Genomic DNA, 27,132 nt, shown 5'->3' with positions numbered 1-27,132 from the left:
GATAATAAAAAGTAATTTAAAACGATGAATAAAATGACCAAAACTTTTAAAAAATGAATAAACTGAATTCAATTCAACATCTTTCCCTCAAAATATTTGTTCATTAGTTTTGCTTCTTTTTTTCTTACAAAAATTGCACACATTTTCTGAGGTAAATGATAACTAGGCAGTGAAGCAACAATGTTTTGAATCAGAAAATTTTAAATAATGCATTATTGGGAAAGTTTTAAAAATTAAAAATTCTATATAAATTTAAGTTACTATGCTAGCTGGAATACACAATTTGCTATAATTATATACTTTTTCTTTTATTAAGAAGTTGGTTAACTTCATTTTAATAAGTAAGTTAGAAGATAGAAACATGGTTAAAAAGAGAAAGACTTAAAAATCAATGCCTCTTTACTATTTTTTATCAGTTAATATATGTGATAGTTTCCAGAATCCAAGTTGGTATTTACAGCATGCTAAGGCAAATAATAGTCCAATAAAAACAACCAATGTAAACCTCAATAAATACCTTGGCCATAACCTACTACTTCTTGTTAGTATGAGAGTAACTACACCCAAGGTCAGTTCTTTTCTTAAAATTTTCTTCTTTCTTTCTTCTCTTCTCTCAAGGCCTGGGAAGAGAGGTTAGTTATTTCTGCATGAATGCAAGGTGAATGAGGCTGCCGCTTCTCATTGCAGTGCTATTTATTACAGGCCATTGACACAATACTATTTTTTTTTTAATTTAAAAAAAAAAGTTCTAAAGCATTATCTCACTTACTTACTTGCTTATTTGAAAAGAATTGTGAGTAGCGTTATTTATTTATACAGAAATCTGCCAGCTGAGATACATCGTCTGGCTTTGAGGGGCCTCCTGCTGGCAAAGCATGCAACCTTGTTATTACAAGAATTAAAATGAGGCACACTGTATAAAAAAGAAACATCTTACAATCCCAAAATATCTTGCTGTTTAAATTCTCAAATGTAAAAAATAATAATAATAATAGAATTACTCTTATGAATGGGAAGGCAAAGGGTGGGACCAAAACAGAAATAAACAAAAAACTTCAAAAAGTAAAATATCCAAATACTTTCATGGTGGGTTAATATAGTTGGAACCTAAAATCCATATAAATGTAATGCATAGTCTCAGATGAAAAGATTATAGATCAGTTTCATTTTGGCATGAATCAACCTACAACACAAAGAAATAAATTGACAACAAATCGATTTTCTAGAGTGGTACCTTCTAGTTTGCAGTTTTCTTGGGAGAGAGCTGGTAGGCTGCAAAAAGAACAATACATTTAAAACAATCATTGTCTGCCATCTTAATCAATCACAGGTATAAGGGCCATCACAAGTATTTGTACTCCTTTGCAATGGTTTCCATTAAAAAAAAAAAAAAAGTTCAAGATTGAATGTCATAGCTAAATTATAAATTATGTAATCTTTGTTCAGAATTTCCCAAGACTTGCCTAAAAATACTGGGAAATAATTGGATATGTAATAGCTCCAGAACTTTTAAAAATATGTCACAGTTTGCACCCCCCAAAAAATTAAGAGTTCATATCAAAATGTGCTAAGAAAACCATAGTGATATATGAAATCCTAGCAATTTAAAATGCTTGTTTTTAAAGGAAATTCTATGTAATATTTAATCTCTAATAATAACAAAAACAACCCCAACAATAATAATGATGACAGTTAACATTTATAAAGCCCTTTAAGACTGGCAAAGCACTTTACAAATATTATCTCATTTAATCACCATGACCCTTGGAGATAAGGGTTATTATTTTTCCTTTTTTTACAGATGAGGAAACAGGTTAAGTGATTTGCCTGGGACCTGGCACTATCCACTGTGACACCTAGCTGTCCCTACTGAAAACAATTATGATTTTTGTCATGGAGTTAAACTCGGCATTCTGCATATACTTAATGTATTTCCACATATGTTACAGTATTTTAAAAATATATAATTCTTTTTACAAACTAGCTCTAGCCACAATACAAGGCTTATGAGAGTGAAAGAGAAGAGACAACACTGAAGTAGACCTCAATTTTAGTACTCTATGGGCTAGTCAGTTCAAAAGGTATATATTAAGCATATATTTTGTGCAGTAAAAAGAGTTTACATTCTACTGGGGGGGGCGGGGAGTAATGTACAGAGCTAAGTAAATACAACAATTACAAACAGTTAGGGAGGGAAAAGAAAGTGATAACATAAGTTGAAAGATCAGCAAAATGTCTATATTAACTCTTCTGAAAATTAGGGATCTCTCTCTGGAAGGTATGTCAATAATTTTTGGACTATCTTGGGAAGAAATCTATAACTGATATTGGGAGCATTCCAAAATTGGATCTCACTTCCCTGAAATTTTTTTCAGAATAATACTATGGGTTTTTTTTTAATTGACACTGCTCAGATCAATCAAACATTTATGAAATCCTTACTGTATCTAGTACCATTCTCAATTGTGGGGAATGCAAAGGCAAAACAAAAAACATACTCTGTCCCTAAGGAGAATCTTCAAGGAGGAGATTAGAAATTAGGAAACTGAGAAACTGTAGTATATAGAAAATACATATTAAGGGCATGGAAAGTAATTTTAATGATGAAGATAAAATGAAAAATTATAGGGGAACCTGAAAAATCCTTCTGAGATGGTAACATTTGAGCTGATTTAAAAGATAGCTAGGTGGTACAGTAGGGAGTCAGGAAGACTCATTTTCCTGCGTTCAAATGTGACCCCAGACACTGCCACAGAATCCTGAGCAAGTCATTTAACTCTACTTGCCTCAGTTTTCTCATCTATAAAATGAGTTGGGGAAGAAAATGGCAAACTACTTCAGTATCTTTTCAAGAAAACCCCAAATAGGGGATAGGACCAAAAAAAAAAAAAATGACTGAACAACAAAGAAAATTAAGGTGGACAAGTATAGAAAGGAATTTTATAATGATTGGCACCTTCTCTGAACCTGAGACTTTTGGAGAATGACCTGGAGCAATAGAAAATTCAGTGATTCACCCAAAATTAGTCAGCCAGTGTGTACCATAGAGAAAACTTGAATCCCAAACTCTCAAGTTCTGAAGCCCGCTCTCTTGCTGCCTTAACCACATTGATTTCAACAGTGGTCCCACTTGAAAAAATGTTGACCAAGACATTTTCTCTGGGCCAACTCTCCAAAATTCTGACCTTAAATTTCTAGATAGAAATTGATCTCTCTAGTTAAATTATATAAATGCTAGGTAATACTTATTTGTTTATTGTTACTACCTGCTCCCAAAGCCAGAATCCTAAAAAGTAATCTCTTCTATGATTTGTACCTGTTTTCCCAATTACAATAGGTCAAAATTACTAACTAGTTTTATATTAGCCACTCTCACCCCTTCTTCCCCCAAAAAATCAGGGATTAGTGTTATACAATTTACTTGAGATATCTATTTCTAGAGATTTTTCAAGAAAATCTCCATATTTTGCTTTTTAAAATCAATGAAATCACTCCTAATTTTTTCAAACTAAGTTCATTAAGACATATTTCTGTAATTATCATACACATAATTTCAATATGCTTCAATAAAATCATAACAATCTTAGTTTATCTACTCCTACCCCTTAATTTTACAAAAATAAATAAATAAACTGAGGACCAAAGTGATTAAATTATTTGCTCATAGAATAAAGTGTCAGAAACAGGATTTGACCCATAAAAATAAATCTCTTCCTTTCTTAAAAATAGAAGGAGATTTGTTTTGAGTTTATTGTTTTAAAAGAAAGAGTTGTGGTACTTTTAATGTGTTAGCTTTCCCCTGTTATTAAACTTATTTTAAAATAATACTTATTTGTTTGATTTTGACATTCACCTAAAAATGATATTGGAAGACTTTTGGTATACATCTGGGATTCCATTTGTCTAAAAAATTCCCAGTATAGAAACTCTTTCCATCCATGCAGATCAGCAATTGTGAAGACACTGATTACTTGGGCCACTTCAAAGTTTAGAGATTTGCCCATGGAAAGACTTTAACTTAGGTCTTTCTCTCCAAAGGCAACCTTGTATCCACTAAATCAGGTTGCAACCCATTGAAAAAGTGTTTTTTAATATATTTCCTTATCTGAAATCTTTTAATATAATATATTAGTTCCAGTTGGGATGCACCTACAGATGAAAACACTTATGCCATAAAAATACTCTAGTCCTATTCTTTCATTCTCTATACATGAAAACTTAAGCCTGACATATGGTATGCAGACAGTTCACAATATCATATCAATAATACACAATGAAACATATAAATAATTTGTAAGTTATTTTTCCCCATGCCACATTAGCAGCATGGAAAGTTTGCCAGTAAAACAATTTTATTATCAATGGCTTGCAGAAACATGTGTGAGTAAACACTAAGGTGAAAGGGACACAAAAATTTATATAATAAGCATGCATCAAGTTACAACAGAAGAGCAAGTTATGATCATAGCCTTTGAACAAGTTATTGCATCAGGCAGAAGTATAGGAAACCAAGGAAAATAGGTAAATATGGAAAGATTCTTCAGGAGATTTATACATGATGTGCTAAGAAAATATCATAGGAAATATTCGTCATTTTTGATCAATTCTCATTATTTTGCATTCTTAGATACTTTCAAGATATCAGGACTATTACAGTAACTTCCATTTTAATTAATCTGTCTAGAGCCTCTCTCTCCATTTTAATCCATCCTTCACACAGTTGCCAATGTGCTTTCCCTACTTAAGTTCTCTATACACACACACACACACACACACACACACACACACACACACCAAACTCCAATAACCCCCTATTACCTAAAGGATCAAATTTAGACTCCATTGTTTGGTTTTAAATCTCTTTACAATCTGCCCTACTTTTTCCATCTTTTTAAATATTACTACCCTCAATAAGCTCTATAGTCTAACTATATTGATCTACTGGTTTCATCCCCCCCCACCCAGCCTCCATGTATTTTCACTCACCATCCTTCATACCTCAAAAGTATCCCCTCCCCTCATCTTGGCTTTCTGAAAGTCCTGCTTTCTTTTATTCTCTTTTTAATGAAGTTTCCTTAATAGAATGCATGCTTCCTAAAGGGATGCCCCTTATTTCACTGTTGTATTTCTATTTCTAGCATTAAGCACCACACCTGGCACAGAGTAAGCCTGTAATAAATGCTTGATGATTGTTTGATGAAAGAAGGAAGTTGTAAGGAGGTTAACTGGCAATAGGGAATGATCATGTATATGTGGGTGAAAGCTTTAACAGAGAAGAGGGATATGAATTCTTGGACCAAGAGTAAAACACTTAGTGTTTTTAGTACCTAAGTATAGAGAGGTCTGGATAGAAAGCAAGACTGAGGCAAATGCCCTAGGATGGAATGTCATAGGGAAGAGAATGGAAGATAATAACCTTTTTAAATCTCTCCATCTCTTCTAACTTCTATTCTCTGCAATTCTTTTATGTTCCTATTTTTCTAAGAATTTTTACTTTGTTATTATGAATTTATTCTTCAAACATAAATATTTCAATGCACAAAGAAAATAGAGCATTGTATATGAAATCAAGATTTTTTTCATAATATATAGAATGTTTTTCAAATCCTGCTGTTTTCCCAAATTCATCTCAATTTTTTAAAAAATCTGTATTTGTGATTGTATCTGTGTCAAGAAACTCTTATCATGTGAAAACTTTCCCCTCTAATGTAGTTCAATCAATTTTTCTGTAATGTTTAGTCTTAGAAGACTTCCAGGGTCATAAAGCTACTATATATGTCAGAGGCAGGGTTGCAATTCATATTTTCCCAAAATCAAGTTAGTTTTAATAATAATAACTTATTTAAGACTTTGAGTTTATAAAGCATATTATAGATATTATTATCTAATTTGGATCTTGAAGTAGATACTATTATTATCTTCATTTTATTAATGAGAAAAACTGAAGCTGAGAAAGCTTAAATAATTATCTGGGGGTCACAAAGCTAATAAGCAAATGAGGCTGCAATTGTGTTCAGGTTTCATGACCAGAAGTCTAATGTCCTAGTCACATAGTATTCAACTGCCATGCACTCTCCATTCATCCAGCATACATTACAGTTGGTCCTAAACTGAAATATAAATATCGGAAATATAAGTGTGTGGGTATTCAAATTCTCAATAGTTTGCTAAACTCTCAGCACAAATAGTTCTCCCTTACATCAACTAACCCTCATTATAGAATATCAGCAACCTAAATTATACTAAATGTGTGCTGTGTAAGTTACCATGGTGATAACTATTGTCATTTATGGAATGTATTTGTTGAGTCCAGCTTTCTTGCAATACTTTCCTTCACAATGGGTCCCCACATCTTAATAAGGGATGTGCAATTTTAAGTGTCATTTGTTCAGATGTGTAGATGGAACTTTTGTTGTCTGGAAATCTGTGATGAATGACAGGTCAAAGGGTATTAAGGAAAAAGCTGTCAAACTGATGAAAAAGTACGACAAAAGAAATAAAGCTCTTGCTATAGATCTTAATGACTTTTATAATCCTGGTTTATTTGTTTCGATTTTCAAAAAATTCCTCCTGGTCCAGGATACAGGAAATCTTAATCAGAGTCAAGGTCAGCACATTCACATCATGCACATATAAAATTTAGGAAGGCAATGAAATGTGATAATTACTTTGTTGTGATACTATTATCACATCTGGAATTGTTTAGTAGCTCCATAGCTATTGGGGGGCAGGGAGGAGAGGAGAGAAAGGTCTTTAATTCTTGGACTATAATTCATACTATAGTGAGGGAATTGTGAATGGGAACATTATAATAAATTGTATTCCACCACATTGTTCTGGAGCACCACCTGCCAGCTGACTAAGATAATAGCAAATATTTTAGTTGAGAATAAGATTTCTACCTGTTTCTCTAAAAGGGCTACTCTTTTCATTATAAAACAAATTGTTGGGGTTTTCCCCCAGAAGCAAATTCAACCAATCTTCTTAAATTATTCCAACTTATCATACAAAAGAATGTGACTTTACTTTCTCAGTATAAAGTCGAACTTGTCTCACCTAAGAATATCAGTCTTTGCAAAAGCAGTTAGTCCTTGAATTAAAATGGTTATTTTCCCACATAAATAATATCTTACCAGAAAATGATAAAGTTTCTAGGGAGCTCCAGACAGTGACTACTCTTTGCATAGTTTTATGAGTAAAAAAATTACATAACTTTTGTCTAGTTTTATCAAATTTCTAAAAGAAAATGCAAAAAATAAAATAATAGGGTGACAAGATTTTTGCTGAGCATTTTTATTATAAAACTTTAATAGATGAGCCCAGGTTACAGAATTTTTCATTCAAATATATCTATTCATACATTATGCTGGCTGTTTTCTATCCTGAAAAGTTTAAATGCCTATAAAATGTAACATAAAAAAGTTATTACATGAATTTGATTAAAAACCATTTTCTCATGAAGGCACTTTAAAAAACAATAAGGATTAAAGGGCCTAGAATTCGTGAGTCCCAGGTAAACATAAATCTTCATAACACAACTGTCTCTTTCTAAACACAATTTCTTTTAGCCATACTATAAAAACTGAATATGAAAGAGAAGTGATTTAATCAACCTGAGCTACACGCAGAACAATTCATTCCCTACCCTCTATCCCTCCCAAACCCCCCAAAAAAATTACCCCCTAAAAAATCAGCTTATGCTGCTGCTCAAAGTTCATATATACAACTTTTCAATATGAGTTTTTTTGTTCACCAGCTGTTAACAATTATAGGACACATGCAATTTAAATATCAACTAATAAGGCAAACTAATGATGTTCTTCCTGGATAATATTTTTCATGATATCACTAATATTTAAAATCATAATTCTGTTCTCACTTTATTTGGATGAGTTATCATAATACTGAGATTTTTATTACAAATTTTTCATTTTATAAAGTAACGGTAAATGCACTATCCAGGGTGAAGAAATTATATTCCAGTATAAATCAGAAACATTTCTAATAAACAGAACTCAAAAAACAGATAAATGATAATAAATGATTAACATTTATATATAATGTTTTCTGTGAGATAGGTGCAATTATGCCCATTTTACAGATGAAGTAACTGAGGCATGACTTGCCCATGATCACAAAGATAGCAATAACAATAGAAGTAGCAGCTAACATTTATATAATTAATTACCAGGCCTCATGGTAAATGCTACAATAATAACAATAATAATTATATTAGAAAATATACTTATTAGCTCTTCTCATATATTTATCATATGTATTAGGCACTATGCTAAGGGCTTTACAATTATTTTCTCTTTTGATTCTCACAACAATCCTAGGATATAGGTGTATTTATTTATGCTCATTTTACAGATGAGGAGAAAACTGGGGTAAGCAGAGGTTAAATGACTTGCCCAGCATCACATGGCCAGTAAGTATCTGAGAGAGAATTTGAACTCAGGTCTTCCTAACTCCAGGTCTAGCAATAACTAGCTGCCTATTAATAAATACTGGTCCAGAAGCTCCCATGTGAATAAAGTTGCTCTTTTTTACAAAAATTTGATAAATGTGGATTTTTTTCTTCCAGGCTATTACACAAAAAGAATTCAAAACTCCTGAACAGTTAAAAGTAAATTATCTAAATTTCTACCAATTCCTTAATGATCAGATTTTTCATCTAAAAATATGTTAATATAGTCATTAATGAGCATTAAAACTATCCCAATTCCCTACTAAAATGATATTTTCCCACAACTTAAAAGCCATAATTGTAATGACGAGAGTTGACCTTTATAAGCCATAAATCATTGCATATGTTTTCTAACGGGACCTCTGTAGCAACCTTATGAGGTTAAAAAAAAAAATACATGACAATGCTAAGAAGTGACATGGAAGAGGAAATATAGTGTTTGATCTGGAGTCTCAAAGGCCCAAGTTCAAATTCCATTTTTGACACTTACCAAGTAATCAATGACAAGTTATTTTCCCTGTCAAGAGACTTGAATTTCCACATCTGTGAAATAGGAATAGTACCCTTATGCATTTATCTTGCAGAGTTGCTCCATGAATTAAATGAGAATGCACATAAAGTCTCTCTGCAAATGTGAAAGTATTATGTATATGTATTATTATTCCTTTGTTACAGATGAGAAAACTGAGGCTCCAAGACATCAAGAGGCTTCCCTAAGCTCACAGGGATAGTCAATGGCAGATTCAGGTATCAAACCTGGATCTTGTCACCTCAAATTCTGTTATCTTTCCAATCCTTCACAGTTGCCTCAATCAATAGCCATTTACCAAAGAAAATATATTTATATAATCTACTTGAAAAGGAAATCAAGGGGGGAAATCTCTCCAAATATTCTTCAGAGGCTACAGATTGTATAATTTGAGCAAACTCTGTTTCTCCCAAAGTTCAATATATATTAAAGTCTATTGAGCCTATGCCAATGAATGTGAAGTCACAATCTCTAATTTAAAGAAGTTGATATTCTTGGCAAAGAATAAAAGGATATTAACATCTTTGATGATTTGGGCTTGTTTTACTTTTTAAAAGTTGTAATTTCTGAAGTGCAGAAGGCTGGCCCAGTTTGATAAATAATTATCTTCCCATTACTTGTCCTTTCAAAACTCTATTAACTTCCTCTAGATCAATCTAAGGTGAGCAAATATTTGGACCATAAATTGTATGTTCCATGATAAATTACTGATGATTTGTTGTTGTCCTTTGTTCCCAAAAAGGACCTAAAGGACATCACTATGTTAGAGTTAGACACAGTGTGTCTGACTGTGGTGGATCAGACCAATACAAGCTCAGAATGCTCTGCCATAGGTTGGACACAAATAGTCCCTGTGATCATTTGGGGTGGCTTCTATAACTTTGCCCATCTCATGTTTCTTTCTGAGCTACCTTAATTCTGTTTTGGTTATAGAGCACAGCATCTTCTCTGATGAGGATTCTCTATGCTGGGTGGTCCTGTGCCAGTGTCTTCCATGTCATATAATCAGTTCTAAAGTTCTTAAGAGAGACCTTGAGAATATCCTTGTATCACTTTTTCTGACAACATTGTAAATACTTGCCTTGTGTGAATTCACCATAAAATAGTTGTTTTGGCAAGCATATATTTAGAAAATTTTTAAAAAGACATCATTGATGACTATAGACAAGGAGAAACAGCACTTAAGATTAGTAATTCAGTAGGAAGGTTTCCAGAAGATTGGAGATGTGAGAAGTATAATTTCAGGGGGGAAACCAGGAAGAACAGAGAGAGGAGGATGAATCTGAAAAAAATAAAAGCAAAATCTGATGAAAAAAATAAATGTTTTTTAGAAACATATTATTTGAATTTTTAAGTTATAAAAAGAAAAAGATATAACTTAAGTAGAAAGGAGTTCACAATTGAAAGATCTTTAAATGAAAAGTATTAGGAAAATAGGATATTGATATATTTTGAAACTACACTACTAGCAGAGTATGTGATTTGGGAATTTTCTATGGGTGCCAATCATAATATTATGGATTCTGACTTGATTGCATGTTAATTCTGAGATTTTATTCAGTTCTGTCAACAGTTCTCTCCCACCTGATAATGTGACCTCTCCCTCCTCCTTCACTTCCCTCCTAGGCCAGCCCACTATGTTGCTGAATCATTTTTTTGACTCTCTATGACCCAATTTGGGTTTTTATGGCAATGACACTGGAATGGTTTGCCATTTCTTTTTCCAGCTCACTTTAAAGATGAGGAAACTGAGGCAAACAGGCTTAAGTAGTTTTCCAAGGGTCGTACAGCTAGCAAGTATCTACGGTCACATTCGAACTCAGGAAGATGAATCTTCCTGACTCCAGGCCTGGCACACTATCCACTTCAAACCTCATTCCTACCCCCTGATGCCCAGCAGTCCACTATGTTATCTCAAAATTGAGTTCTTTACCTTTCTATCTATGCCAGTCTTAAGAAGACCTCTGGCTGTAGACTGGCTCTTTAGATTTCCTGTGGCAATCCCTCAACACAGCCCCAGGTAGAAGAGGTAACGTGTAAACCCAAATGAACTTTAATTCTTTGTTATCATTTATATCCAATGAATGAAATTTCAAGAAGGGGAATATAAGATTAATTAGCACAAAATTTCATGGTTTATTATCAGTCAGGAGGAAAATGCTCAGAGTTTGGGAAGCTTGGGTAAACCAATATTTCTAGCTCAAATGACCAGTAGTTGGATATGGGGTTTTAGTATTAGATAGAAAAAGAAGAAAAAAAAAAGGGACAGAAATAATAGGAGAATTTGGGACAACTTATAGGTAGAAAGAATGAAAACCCCCAAATAATATAAAGGTTCTGTGAAAGAAAGATGAAGTACCAAAAAGAAATCAATGAGGGACAATTTAAGAAAGTAATGAAGAGTCATATAATCTGACTCAGAGGAAGAACATGGAGGCAGACTGCTTTTCCTTTGGATCAAACAATTTGGCAAATTTTACTGACTAGAAGATCAAAATAGCTTCCAAATCATAGATTTCCAGTATATTATATCTACAAATCACAAAGTTATTCAATCTAAAATGCAGTCTGCACCAGTTTAGTAGCTTTTTAAATGCCAGTGCTCATATGGAAATGGAGGAAAAAGAGGATTCTTCCCCTTGATCATCACAAACATGAAGAGATGAAAGGGGTTCTTCCCCACTCGATCACTTAAACGTAGACAAAACATATGGCAAAGTGGATAAAATGCTGAGCTTGGAGTCAAGAAGAGTTGAGTTCAAACATGGCCCCAGATACTTACTAGCTACATGAGTATGGACAAGTCTTTTGACTTCATTTGCCTCAGTTCCCTCAAGTATAAAATAATAATAGCATAACTTACTTCATAAGTTGTTGGGAGGAATCAATGAGATAATACTTGTGATGTGCTTAACACAGTGGGCAGGCACTATATCAATACTAATTTCCTTCCCTTTCCTGCAATTCTTGTGAGCAATATTTATGATAATCTGTTATACATTATCACACTCTCCTGAAGAGAAATATAATATTAAACACAAGCTAAAGTTCTGTGATATCTTCAGTTGCTTCTCATTGGAGCAAACAGAATTAACTTTCCTCAAGTTAGAAATCTTAAAAAATCAGCCCTCCCAGAATAAAGGATTTATGTTAATGAGAGTTTTTCAGGGTAGCTAGGTAGCACGTGGATAGAATGCAGAGTGAGGACTCATATGAAGATTCATATTCCTGTACTCAAATCTGACTTTATATACTTACTAGCTGTGTGAGCCGGGGTAAGTCACTTAACCCTATTTGCCTCAGTTCCTCCTCTATAAAATGAGCTGGAGAAAGAAATGGTAAAACACTTTAGTAACTTTGCCAAGAAAACCCCACATGGGGTCACAAAATATTGCACAGGACTGAAACAAAGAAACAATTATCTTTCTAATAAAAATAACACCATCAGGGGATCAATGTTCAAATCTCAGCTTTCCCACTTACTACTTATTTTGGCTTTGTACAGGTCATCCTTTAGTCCTTGGTTCATTCATTTGTAACATGAAAGGGTTTGATTATAATGCCTAAAATTCCTCACCTATGAAATGAAAGGGTTAGAACAGTTAATCCATGTGATCTACATAAATGAACCTATTGAAATAATATTGTTTTACATTTAAGTCGATTCTACTGAAACATTGTGGACTACCTGTTTAAAATATTATACATCAAATTTTTAAAAATATGACATATCAAAAGAAAAATAGTTTGATGAATATGCATATTATAAATCATGCTATTTAGTCTTGAAATAATTGAAGTATTTTTAAACATGCAATTTTTTTCTTATTCAAGTATAACTTCACTTTTCATCTCACCAATGAAAAATATATTTTATATAAAGATATTTTTACATGGTCTATAAATATTAAGAGAAAGCTGTAAAACTGTGAGAGCCTAAAACTTCATGTGTAAATTACAAAGAGTGACTGAGTCAGCTTGTAGGAATAAAAGAACATGGATCAGATCTCAATTTGCTAAACAAAATTAGCTGCATGCCTTTCTGTTTGTCTTATCTGTTCTCTAGCTCATGGTGTGCTAATTCAGGCCACAAGTATTATAGTAAGTACAGAAAGAGTAATAACTATGACTTTCACCAAACCATTGCATGAAATGTCTTGTCTTCTAACACCTCCAAAGCTCTTGGTTAGGGGATATGATTTTCATCCCTTACATTTTTTTAATCCACTAAAGAATTATGTCTGAGTACCAGTCACTTCAATTTGCTAGTTAATTCTAAGTATATTTTTTAGAGGTTTCTATATTTCACCAGGGGACAATGACTACTAAATTTAAGTGAGTAGCAACTAGGAAATTATTACCTATTTTGCTGATATTTTTAGACCATGAAAATGTGACTTGAAATTATGTTCCTTTTTTACCTTTAAATCATTATAATGAGACATTATTCATAAAAATCACAAATATTCTGTGTTCTGGTTTTGGAATACATTTGTTTATTATTCATAGCAAGTATGGTTTTTAGAGTCAAAATATCCACCTTTTGAGAGAAAAAGTTCAAGATCAACTTCTGTTTGTGTCAAATACAAATTATAAAGAAAAGTCAAAAACAGAGCTTGTTTCATTGGATGACAGGACTCAGAACTGGCTATAAGGTATTCTCTGGTGTTGTGCAAAGAATAGTAATTATGTATTCAAAGAATCTAGGTTCAAATGATGTTTGCTACTCATATGGCTGTGGGCAAGTCAGTTCCTCACACATAAAATTTGAAATTCAAAGGTCTTTTTCTAGATCTAATTCTGATTCTGTGATTCCTTTGAAATCACCTAATTCAAATGTCATTCCATACATACAATATCACAAAACGGCTCAGTGAATAGTGTATTGGACATAGATTTAGAAAGCACTGAGTTCCAATCCAATTTCACATGCTTACTAGATAGGATAAGTCACTTAGCTTCTGACTCAACTTCCTCAACTATAAATAGGGTTTGCAAGAGCACTTATCTCTCAGGATGTTGTTTTTATTTCTTTTTTTTTAAGATAAACAGAGATCATATTTGTAAAGTACTTACACAGCATATAATAAGTACCTGACAAATGCTTATTTCCTTCCATGTGGATGAAGAAACTGAGGTCTAAAGAAAGCAATTGACTTGCTCACTCTCAGAGTCAGCAGAAAGTGCAAAGCAAGGATTCAAACTTAATCCCCAATCCCAGATGCACCACTCCAACCTACTCACATACATATACACTCTATTGGTATACCACTGCAGAGAGAATGGTCTTGAAACTATGTGTTTCATGTGAGAAAGCCAGCACAATGATTAACTTTAATCACATTTAACCATTATAAAATAGTAGCTTTATTTTTTAAAAAGTTATGCTATTATAATTTTGATGTCTGGACACAAATGTGTATCATATTCTGTGTGATAGTGGGAAAGGCATGCCCAATATTAGTCACTGAAAGACACAGAAAGTAGAACTAGATTGCTTTAGAAAGGATTTTTGTAGGGTTATTGTCATTGTTTTTACTATATTTACAATTTTTTTTTCCTTCCTGCAGCTCACTCTTTCGGAGAAGAGATAAAGGACAGAACTCACAAAATAGACCTTTACATAATAGCATTCCACATTCATAGTAACAATTGAAAAAAAAAAAGTTGCAGCACTGCTTCTTGAAATTTCAGTGTGACCTTAAAATTCAGAGTCAGAATAAATCCAGAATATAAGGGTGATCTGGTTCAGGTTTGTTCGATAAATAGGCAGTACAAAAGAGAATCTCTAGGGAATAAAACCTGAAGAAGAAAAAAGCAATGTATAATAAGGGTGGAGGGTTGCTTAGTACTAGACAACCCAGAGAAATGTCTTCACATGGCCACAAACCTCCCCCCCCAAAAAAAAAAAAAACAAAGATGGGGTGAGCCAGAGGGCAGAGAGGATTAAAGCAAGGAGCATCTTTCTCATACAAGTTCATACCTAGAATGAATACCACAGTGGGGCAGGAATAAGGGAGAAATGAGTTACCATCATGGAGTTTAGCAGCAATACAAACTTGTGTGTGTGTGTGTATGTGTACGTGTGTGTTTGTGTGTGCACGCATGTGTGCAGAAAACATTATTCTTTTGAGCCAGTAGTACCAGTTAATAACAAGGTCAGGGAAGGCAGAACAGAGATTCTTCAACAGATGGAATCCATGTCCCCAAATTCTAATTTCTTGATGTACAAAAATAATTCCTGATCTCTGCTTTCTTATCAAAGGTGTTGAGAAAAGAAGCATCTATGGCTTAAAGTAATTTCAGAAAGAAGTGCTAGGCACTTATATGGGAATTTAGCCTTACTATATTCCTTACTGGGCATTGTTAGGTACTTTTGAAGCTGCAAACTATTTTAGCCCCCTAGGGAAGGTATAACTAGTGTACCCTAACAGCTTAAATGAGTTGACACAGTTTCTAGAAATGTCTTAATTTACTCCCCAAGAAAGTTTACATATAGACAGATGCCCAACAGAGACAAAACACTGTTATTTCACCAATATTCAGAATTGTATTATAAATCACTAAATGACATCCAAGAAGATATCAGTTATCCAGTCAGATGTTCATAAAAGCTGATTTTACAGGATTCTTTTTAGATGGAAGACCCTTTACTACTCATAATACTTGGCAAGATTTAGAAGTCCCTGGAAAACTGTTTTACTCTTTCATCCTCGAGAGGAAAACATTTGGATTTTGTAAAATTGTGCACAAAAGACATGTATTAATCACTCTTTGAAAGTCCCAGGTGTTTATTTGGATAGGACTGGTTAGGCAAAAATCCATGTCATTCTCATATCCTCTCTTCATTAAGTTTTTCCTTTCCTATAATCCAGGTTAACTTAACCTTCCTCTGAATTATTATATTTATTCTATATTCTCTTTTATTGGATTCTAATTACTACATCTAGGCAAAATACATTTTTCCAGTAAGACTATTATGAAAGGCCTTGTACTTCTCTTGTATCCCCATAAATACCTAGAGCAACTTAAAAGTTCCTCATAAAGTAGGGGTTTTTTTTGATAAAAACAATCCTAAACTTTAAACCCATACATCTCTGGCAGAGCTCATCTCTAACACAAGGTTCCCTATGTTCATATACTTATGTTACATTATAAGTCATCAATTACCTTGAATTTTAAAATAAGAACATCCCTGATTATCTTGAAATGTTTCGGAATCATTTCAAAATCACTTTTGAAGGAAATGAAATGGATAAGCAAAAAAAAAAGTGCATTTTATCACAGATGCCAAGACTTAAAGAGATGAAATGATTCACTCAAAGTATTATGAAGTAAGAGAATTTACTCTAAAATGTTGAAACCCTAACTTAAACGACTTGGCCATATCCTATATCACACTGTGCCACAAAATGAGAAACTATAGCCTCCTTCAAATTGTGAGCAATAGCTGCAGTTTCAAGGAATATTGATCTTTTTTCTATTAAAAAAAATCCAAGGGCAAGAGGGAATTATTTTTAATTACAAACTGAGAACTCCAGTCAATTGCTATATTAGTGAATACCATGAATAAAGGTTTCATTGGAGCTCTCTACTATATAAATAGATATAAGATATTTCAGAAAGTTAGCATTAGATAACAGAAACAGCACTAAGGTAGCATAAGTATGTTTCTTTGAGGCTATCTGATAAAACCCAAAGAAAAGTCAGTGATGATGAGAAAGCCCTATGCTGCATAACATGCTGAGCAGATCAGTATGAGAGATAATGGGGGAAAATACTTGACATAATTAATTTTGCACAATAGCTGTAGGCTTGAAACAATGTAAGATAATTTTGTTGTAAATATTAGCATTTCTGCTTTATAGCATCTCTCAAAACAATAAGGCAATCGACCAACAGTTTTCAGATGATTGATTAGTGGAGCAAGTTTCTATAAGTTTGCAGGAAATAAGAGTATCATTTTGATGATATGTCTTAGGTCAGTTTCAGGTACTTAGAAATTACACAGATACATAAAAAAGGGAATAGAAAATGAAAAATAAAATTTAAAAGGCTCTTATTTCCTCTGAATCTACACTTGACTTTCCCCAATGACTGACTCAAAATGATGAAAAAAAATACCACTTTCTGAGTATTGTATGTCACTGTTTGTGACATACTGTGGACATCTCACAAAGGTAATCAATATTGAAATAAAAATTCTCAAACCTCAGAAACATTTTTAATTAAAATAGATCCTTCTGCCCCTTGCACTTTTAGGGAGTATATTATTACACGTCTTTTCTCTCTTTCCTATTTTTTTTTTGCCAAGGAAATAAGAGAGCTAGGGACTTCCTTAAGGAAACATTTGGCCTTGGAGTCAGTACTTCAGAGATGTGCAAGTGACCCTGGATCGATGCCCTTTTATTTTCTTTCAGGAATAAATCTGGGCAATGGAATGGCTTTGAGATTGCCCAGTCAACCAGCCATATCAGATTTATCAGAAAGGAAGAATGGAAACTGACTTTGAGGGCTCTAGCAATGGCAAAGTAGAAGGTTGTTAGGAAAAACATGAGGGAAAAGAATGCACTTTGAAGAAGGAAAAGAATGCACTTATACATATACACCCATGTATAAAGTAAATGCTTAAAAAGAGATAAAGGGATACTGAAAAGTAATAGAGGGACAGAAAATGAACAACAAATGACAAATCATATTTTTATTAAATGCCAAAAAATGAGTAAAGAATGTTTAAACCTACTTTATGAATGAAATGTGAATATTATCAGATAATAAAAATAATAAGGTAACAAATATAGTCATTGTATTCTATTCAAGTAAAAATTATTTTTAAATGTTCAATAAAATTTAGTCCTAGCAAACACGTTATTATAATGTTAAATTAAGCTATATTTTAGAATTCCAAACAAAATAAATGTATATAAAATGTAACTCCATATTCTACAAACTTTTTAAATCTGATATTTATTAGGAAAAATATTTCTATATGAAATGTGTATATATGTATATGTGTATGTGTACATGTATATTTATGTGCACATATATATATACATACATATGTATATATATATATATATTTCTATCTAGACAAATACATGTTAGGAGACATATTGTACATCCAAAAACCATCCAGCTTCATCATCAGAACAGTGAATAGTAACAACACTTTACACTAAAATTCCTGCTGTATATTAAAATTTAATTGATCTATAACATTTGCAAAAGGGGAATAAATCTACACTGATATTCCATTTATAGAGTATCTAAGCATTCCAGATATCCCAAGGAAAAGACTGAATATGTACCCAAAGGTGCCCTTGTCGTAAACATATGTAGAAAAGAAATAGCTAAATAATGCTTTATGAAACTGTATTTTTGCATTGCTTTTATCTTACCTAAACTAAATTTCATGAAAAATTTTTCTTAATGTAAAAATTGCCAAAGCTTCTGAAATGTCAGTATTATGAAAGCTCCAATATGAAGGAAACATTCTAGGATAAAACTTCTAGAGATATACATCAGATCCTAGAAAGTGGGAAATACCAGTTGAATTTATTCATTACCCATCTTTTAAGCTACACAGGCACTCCAATGCAAGCACCATCTATTTTTTTCTATATAACTGAGGTAGCATTTTGGTTTTCCTCAAAGAAAAAAATGCAGGTATATTTTGGAATTGTCTTTATGGGTAGTGTAAGATTTATTCTTGAAATGTGAATGGCCCTGTAATGTAATACCTCTAGAGAAGTTTGAGAGTAATAAAAGAACAGAAATACTAAGGAATTGTCTGTTTACAACTTATTTGCTTTTTTTTTTTTCCCACAATAACAAACCAAAAGATCCTTATTCAGTTACAGTTATCTAATGGGGGGAGATGTTTTCAAGATCTGTATAACGATCAAAAAAGAGCAATATTTCTATTCCATTCACATAGACCAGTAAATAAGGTGCATTCCTTCTGCTTCTTAAGAAATTAGCATTTCAAAAATATGCCACTTTCCCCTGAACTCCAAGCGTGTCTAATAATGCGAGAAGCAGATTGTCTTCCCTCGTTTCCTTAATTTGTTTCATCTAAAAGCAATTCACTCAACATCTTGTCGCCCTCTGGCAGCTTAGTTTACTTATCCGCACTTAATTTCTCATTTGGACCAAAACAAACTCCTTCAAACTGCTACTGACTGCTAACCGGGATTGGTTGGGGGTTGGGGGTGGAAGAGCTGAATATGTATTTACTTGGGCGCACACACATACAGATGAGACAATAACTAGGTTCTGTAATGGTGCACTAAGATCAGCTGAACTTTTCCCCTCAGGTCTGGGAAAAGCAAAACAAAACACAACACAAGACAACAAAACATCGCTGCAACCAAGGGCAGTAGCGGTTTCATCTGGATCACCTTTAGTATTCACGTTGCAATTTAAGAGGGATACACCAACCAGCTCGCCTTTGTCCCGCTCCTACATCTAGATCACTTTGTATTTTTAACAAGTGGGGCTTGCCTTTGTGTCTCCAGAATTTCAAGTGCATAGTCACAGCCCGAATAACAATGGGACGCAAAGCCTCCCCCTCCAGAAAAGGGCTCACTTTGGGTTATGACAGTTCGCCAAAGGCAGGGAAGCTGAGACAAGAGGGGGAGGAAGTGGTTTGCACAGCGATGAGGAAGAGGACAGCTGCAGAACTAATTTGGATTACATTCCTTACAGAAATTCTGAAAAGAGCTTTGAGGAATAGCTCAACCCCTGAGCCGCACAGTTAATACCAAATTGCTGTAGACTCAGAGGCGGTCCCCATGGCTGAGACTGAACCAGACAAACCCCCACTAGGTTGCCTCATAGAAATTCCTATCAGCTAAGCATATATGTCAGCCTCAACTGCTTTTGAATGGGTCAACCTGCATAATCAACTCGTTGAGGAAAATATGGAGAGGATCACGGTGGGAAGACCAAGGAGAAGTAGCCAGAAAGCTGCCTCATTGAATCTACAAGGCGCGCTGGGGTGATTCCGGAGGTGACCTGAGTTCAGGAATCGACAATAATTGATACTGCATTTTTATCAATGGCAAAGACCAGGAATTCTAAGGTCATTTTTAAAGCCCCAGTGAGGCTAACTTGGGGTTTGCTTGAAGAGGGAAAGGGAAGGCGGGAGATGAGAAGCTGGCGTTGGGAGTCCGAAAATTAAGCAGCACCGTTTCTCCTTAAGGTCACAAGGACACTATACATAGGCTTCCCTAAAGCATTCTCCTAACCCCCTCCCCTTCCTCCTACCCCTGAGGCTTTATCTTGTCAGCCAGCCTCCCACGCTACATCAAGTATCTCTGGTGTGATCACTTGCTGCCAGATCAGGAAACAGCACCGGCTGTCCAAATGGCACCCCCTGGCCATCTCAGACATCGCTCTTTCCTTTTGGCTTTCCCCGGGCTTCTGATCAGCCATCTCCTAGTTCCCATTCCTATCATCTGGGAAACTCAAGTGTCAGAAACTTTTAGCTCACTCTCACGACACGAACTGTCAAAGACCCTGCCACTGAGCTCTCCTCCGACCCCTCCTCCTTTTTCCGTTCAGTTACATTCGTGCGCCCTGCTACCTGAGGCTAAGCAGACCAGCCAACAGCTAGCGCACAGTAGTGCCCGCTTCGCCTCAGATTAGAGAGGATCAAGTGATGGGCGAGCTATCCGGCCAGCCCCAGTGCTAACTGGGAAGTTTGAGGGACCCCGGCCAATAGTAGATATTAGCAGGGGGAACTCTGAAGGACCCCACAGAGTGTGGCTGTTATTCTTGTGAATAAAGTTTGCCAAGTCCTTTGGCTGCTAGACTCGCTACAAGCACCCGTCGACCCTACGAGGGGTTGAAAGGCAAGGGGATTTCTATGGATTGTGAGTTTTAGGAGAACGGCTTCTGATTAAAACGGGGACGCGGCTGGTATAAAGGTCTGCAAAGGATGCTTTTCTGGTAGCAGCTGTATGCGGTGACTGTACTATGCCTGAAATCTTGTCTATGTCAACGCTCCGGTGACTTGTGTCAGAACCCTATTTCTACCTCTCTCCACCACGCAGGTACAAAAGCGACTCGGATATATACACATAAGTCGCTTTGGAATAAAAATCCCAGGGGTTCCACCGAGGAAGCAAGGGAATGTGTGCCACTCTGATCCTCTTTCCTTTTCGCGCACCGGAATAGCCCAAAGTCCTAATTACTCTTTCTTTTCTTGGGGAGGGGGGGAGGGCAGGGGAATCAAGAGGTGGGAAAGGGGAAAATTGTCTGCGCTGATTGGGATTTTCCGTGTGCGTCTTCTACGTCTTAGACTAGCAGGCTAAAAGAACTAAGCCCTCTGCTAACCCACAGAGTGAAAAAGAAGGGGGGGGGGGAGGAGAAAGGGGTTACACAGTGATTTCCACGCACGCACTAGAAGAAGGAGGGGAAAAAAAACAAGCAAGTTGGAGGTGGAAATAAGGAGGGCAGTGATACAGGGGGCGGCGATGAAACAAATTCAGATCAGCTTCTCCTAGCCTGGAAACGATCTATCAATAGAGGCGGGAAGTGGGAGGGAGGGGAGACCACAAGCACAAATCATCCAGACAGCAGCAGGTTCCACAGCTGGAGAGAGAGCGACAGGAAAGGAGAGACTGCGACCCACCTGACTGAGAAGCGCCGGGCTGGAGGGTCCAGGCTACCACGAGAAGGCTCACACAGACCCACAGTCTTGAAGCCAGCTTCATTTTTTGGAAGTCTCAAATCCTTTGCTGACAATTACATGTCCAAATCGCATATCCCCTTATTGTATCCCTCAGATAGATGTGGATGGGCGCGAGTGGATATCGGGAAGAGAGAAAGAGAGGTGCACGGTGTATTTGTATGGTGTGTGTGTGTGTGTGTGTGTGTGTGTGTGTGTGTGTGTGTGTGTGTGTGTGTGTTTGTCTGTGTGAGTGTGAGTCTGTATGTATGTGCGCGCCGGCTATTCCAGGAATGGAGGTGAATGAGGGTGCGCGTGTGTATCAGCGCTGCTCCCGGTCCCAGCTGAGGTTCAACTGTGAGTAGATTTCCCCCAGTGATCTTCCTCAGTCTCGCAGTGGCTCTTTCGGGTTGGTCAACAATAAAAAGAGAGAAGGGGAAAAAAAAGTTGGTGGTGGATCTTCTGCTTTCGCTCCCCTACTGCGCTGCTTTCTCCTCTTTTTGTGCTCCCTGCACCTCCGGTGTGAGTCGGGAGGCTGGAGGGGAGCCTCTGGCGTCTCCCACGGATCCTGCCCTCCTCTCCTCACCCCCACTTCGGGCTCCTCAGACTTGTCCAGCGGCTGTAGGAGTTAAAGCCTCCGAGCGTCAATTCCAGCGCTCCCCCTTCTCTGGCAGCGGCGGCGGCCGCGGCGGTAACAGCAGCTTGGACAAATTAACAAGACTCCAAAAAAAAAAAAAAAAAAAAAAAAAAATGGAAGCGGGATTGGGGGGCGGGAGTATGGAGGTGGTGGGGGGAGTGTTGCGAGAAAGAAAAACCCTCCACAGAACCAAGGACTGAGAGGCAGGCACTGCTTGGTGGCTTAAACCCCGCCTCTGCTCTGACCCAGCTAGCCACACCCCTTCTCTCTTTCCACCCCCCCTCCCCAAATCTAAAACCTCATTGGCTCAGCCACTCCCCAAAATCCTGAGCCTCCAGAGTTGGGAGAACACCTGTCAGGAGAATGAAAGGGGTGGCGTGGGCGAGAGAGGGGAGCTAGTCTTAAAGGGCTAGTGCCAACTGTGAGGTTAAGATACTCCCCTCCCCCCCACCAGCAAGAGTCCCAGGACAGCTGGCAGGCAGTGCTGGGCAGTGTGCCCAGAGGGGGTGCTTAGATGGGGAAAAGTCCCCGGTTGCCCCCATGGGGGTCGATAGGGGCAAGAGTCTTGCTTTTTCCTCTCCCCCAGAAAGAGAAGCAAGGTCAAAGCTCAAAATCAGACTGCAAAGAGGGACCCTCAGAAGGAAAAAAATGTCTTTTCTCCCTTCCTCAACCTCACTCCCCCTCAAAAAATAAAATAAAATAAAATAATAATAATAATTCAAGGGCTCTCTTTCCAGAGAGGTGAGACCAAGGGAAAGAAAAAAGTCTTTGGGGAAGGGAGGACATCCTTCTCTCCCACGGGCACATACCAATCCATCATTTAAATGTGGGTCTTAGGTCCTAGAAAGGAGCAAGATTTGAGCTAGGATCATAGCTCTGAATATAAGCCACAAGATACATCAGGTATCACTTGCTAATATCTAACCATCATCTATTTAGCCTTCCCACTCCCAAATAGTAGGTCTTGGCCCCTAGAAACTTTTCCATGGTGAATTCAGTGACTAAGGAACTGAGACAGAGACACAAATGCAGCCAAATCAAGGAAATTATTCTGGGACACTGAGATCTCATCTATTCTATCTTCAGAAATAACTGTCCCAGAATGGGAAGGGCATTTTTTCAGTCAGGAAGAGGAAAAGTTATCTCCTTCCTTGATCATTAACTAGTTTTATGACCTTGGACAACTCACTTAGCTACTCTTGATTTCAATGTCCTGGTTTATAAAATGAGGGGACTGGACCAGGTTGTGAATAAAGCTACTTCCAATTATATTAGTCTTTTCACTTTATAAATACACCTTCCCTGACACCCTACGCCAATTTTAAAATAATCTAAAGAGTGTGAATTCAAGTCCAGAGAACGCCTTCAATCCCAAATGGTAATCAGCCTATATCACTCATATCTTGATATAATTGGTCCATATAAAGTTGATTCTAACAGACGTTCAAGGGTTCATCCAAGAGATCTATTTGCACTAGAGCTTATTAAACCCATTTTGGAACTAAACTAACTTGCAAAATCCACTTCAGAACCAATCTAATTCCTCAAGTGTCCTTTATGTATCCTGGGACTGACTTAGATCAAAGTGGACAGTAGCTGACCCCACAAGAGCTTGGTCAGAAGCAACCTGACTCTCAAGTTTGAAAGGAGATATGGTGGTATTTACACTGTTATCACCGGGATAAAAATATGTTTACGGTTGGTTTTCTATGAAAGTAACAGCAGCAAGAAGCAAGAAACTGCTGGAGATAACCACCCTCCTACCCCCACTTCTACCTTTGTTGCATTTCACATGTGATACTTCCCCTTTCTTACCTCAGATGTTTTCATTAGTTTTCTCCTTCAAAAACATCAGCAGAGGCTAGAACCAAATAAATATAGAAGAAATATCCCAAGGAACCATTATAGAGTCTAAAGATGTTATTGTCTTGTGTTTACAAGTGACAGCACTTTAGAAAGATTGTTGTTGTTGTTATTGTTTAATCTGATCTCCTACACCCAGGACTTTAAAAGAATAGAGCATGAAAGAAAATGAGATTAACCCCAAAGGGACCCTGGGAAACAGGCACACATAAGGCAACCTCTCAGACTGTATATTAAGGGGAACAATCAAGAACAATGATTGCAATAGTACTGTAGAGGCTGCCTTTTTGATTGTCATCTTTGTTCCTATTTTTGTCAGCCCTTCTCTTTCCTTCTCTTTTTTTCACCCGCTTTCTCTTCTTCCAATATTCTTTCCTCTTTTGATAAATAATAACAAATAACAATATCTGGTCACATTTACAGAATGGTTTATGTCTTACAAAGTCAAGTTTTGAACCTCACTACAGCCCTGAGGTAAGTACTAGTGCAGGCATTGTTATCCGATTTGACAGAGGAAATCAATGTTTTGAGAAGATACATTACTGGTTCAAGTTGATACAGCTTGCAAGTAATATGGCTGGGACTCAAAACCATTTTTTAGTTTCAAATTTGGTATTCTAGCACACCACAGCTGCCTCAAAAAAAATTGCTTGTTTACATAGTTCTTTGAAGTTTACAAAATACTTTCATCACCAAAAAAAAGCAAAAAAAAAAGAAGTATTATCATTCTCTTTTTTTAATTAAGAAACTAAAATTCAGAGAAATTAGTTAATTTTTTCACAGTAACACAGAGAGGCCCAAAGCCAAGACATCTAATGCTTAGTTAGTGCAGTATTCTTTTGGGGCAAGCCACTGAGTTTTCTCATCTGTAAAATGAGAATAATAATAGTACCTGCCTCACAGGTTTTTTGTATATATCAAATGAACTAACATTTGTAAAACACTTTGCAAACCTTAAAAGCACAATATAAATGCAACTTGTTATTGTCTTCTTTATTTATTATAATAACCATTATTATTATCATTATCACCACACTAGATCTCAATGACTAGGTCTTTAAACTTAAAAATCTATATCACATTAGCCCTTAATTATATTCAGTCTTTCTCTAATCATTTTATATTTATTTCATTCTTATTCCTACTCCTCAGTTTAGAAATTTCTTGATAGCAAAAATTATATCCTTTACTTCTTTTGCTTCTTAAAAAGAATCTAGAACAAGGCCATTGGTATAGAAATTCCGTACTTATTTGTTGATTGAACATCTTGTCCAGCTTCACTTGTAACAGATACAATAGCTCTTGGGGTAACGGAGAAGAAAAGCAAGGCAGAGTGCATGCTGGTCACTTCCCAACCGTGAAGTTCCCCTTGATGTGAACTGGGGACAAAAACCTCCCCCTACTGGAGGAAGGAGAAAATGGTACTCATGCCTTGGTGAGGAGAAAAGTGAAAAGAAAAATGACCTGATAATGATTTCCAAAGTTGTTTCCTCATTTCTTACATTCACGTCTATCATTCTTAGGTTTCCTTGCTTCCCCTAATCTACATGATGATCCTCAGATATGAATCTGTATTGGATTTATTTATTCATCAAAATGTATTAAGTGCGTTGTAATTATTCAGTCATTTGGTCATAACCCACTCTGCATGACCCCATGGACTATACTGTCCATGGGGTTTTCTTGGCAAGGATATTGAAATAGTTTGCCATTTCTTTCTCCAGTATTAAATGAATAGTACTTTAAAGTCACTATATTTGGATTAAAAAAGATATGAAGATATAAATAAGACAGAACCCCTAGTCCCAAGAAATTTACAACATAATAGGAAATTATAAGACTATACATATGTTTGTATGAACATACATGCATGTATATTTATATTCAAATAAATACAAGTAGCTGGAGTTAAAATATAACAGAGAGATACAAAATGCTCTAAGAGTTGCCAATGGAAGAGATCACATCTATCTGTTAAGGGATCAGGAAAGGTTTCTTGGAGAAAGTGGCATTTAAATTAGATTTTGAAGTATTGGTAAAATGTCAATAAGCAAAAGTGGGGGAGAAAACATTTCAAGTTAGGAGACAGTGTGGGGCCAAGGAATGATAGCATGAAAATACAGGGCATGAGCTGAAAAGTCTAGTTTGGCTAGAAAATATATGAAAGAGTGGTAAATAATATGGCAGGATAAATAAATTGGATTCAAACAAAGGGGGGTCTTGGAAACAGGGTAAAGAGTTACACCTTTGTCTTTTCAGTACTAGGTAGCCATTAAAATTTTTTTAATATGGGAGTGACATGATCATAGCAATTCATTAAAAAGGGTCATCAGGTGTAGGGTAAATCAAGCAGAGGCAAGGAAAAATTATATCATTGTATTAACATTGTAAAATCAAACAAGACTTAAAAACTCTGATTAGCACAATGATCATACTTGTTTCCAGAAAATGGATGATAAGAAATGCAACATTTCTCTTGACAGAAAGGAAATGTACTAAATATGCAGAATGAGGTATGTGTTTTTGGTTATGGCCTAATGACAATATTTTTATTATGCTTATTTGTTACAAAGTTTTTATTTTATTTTCTCCCAGTGGGAATGAGGGTAGAAGAGAGAAAAAATAAATTTTTGATAACTGAAAAAAATTAATTAAAAAAAAGTTAGCCAGAAATTATGTGTAGGATTTATTTTGGTTGTTGAATTTTTTCAGTCATGACTGATTCTTTGTGACCCCATTTGAGGTTTTCTTGGCAAAGATACTGGAGTGGAAAATCCATTTCCTTCTCCAGATCATTTCACAGATGAGGCAACTGAGGCAAACAGGGTGAAGTGACTTGCCCAGGGTCACACAATTAATAAGTGTCTGAGGACAGATTTGAAGAATCTTTCTGACTCCAGGCCTGGTACTTTAGCCACATTCTGGACCAGAGAGTATGTGAAAAATGATGTAAAATAAAG

The 27,132-nt window shown here is 35.8% G+C and overlaps 1 protein-coding gene across 5 annotated transcripts in view; it reads right to left on the bottom strand.

Moving 5' to 3' along the window:
* ERBB4 (erb-b2 receptor tyrosine kinase 4) overlaps positions 1-22,405 on the bottom strand; it is a 1,327,834-nt gene extending 1,305,429 nt beyond the window's left edge. For all 5 annotated transcript variants that reach the window (XM_074298794.1, XM_074298799.1, XM_074298793.1 and 2 more), the window contains exon 1: positions 21,637-22,405. In XM_074298794.1, coding sequence (XP_074154895.1) covers positions 21,637-21,718 — 82 coding nt within the window. In that variant the 5' untranslated portion in view covers positions 21,719-22,405. The remainder of the gene's footprint in view (positions 1-21,636) is intronic.
* Between the last annotated feature and the right edge of the window lie 4,727 nt (positions 22,406-27,132).

The sequence above is a fragment of the Sminthopsis crassicaudata genome, chromosome 3, assembly GCF_048593235.1.
Source record: "Sminthopsis crassicaudata isolate SCR6 chromosome 3, ASM4859323v1, whole genome shotgun sequence".
In the NCBI taxonomy this organism is placed as follows: Eukaryota; Metazoa; Chordata; class Mammalia; order Dasyuromorphia; family Dasyuridae; genus Sminthopsis; species Sminthopsis crassicaudata.
The sequence above is the reverse complement of the archived record's forward strand: the minus strand, read 5'-3'. Positions and strand labels throughout refer to the sequence as shown.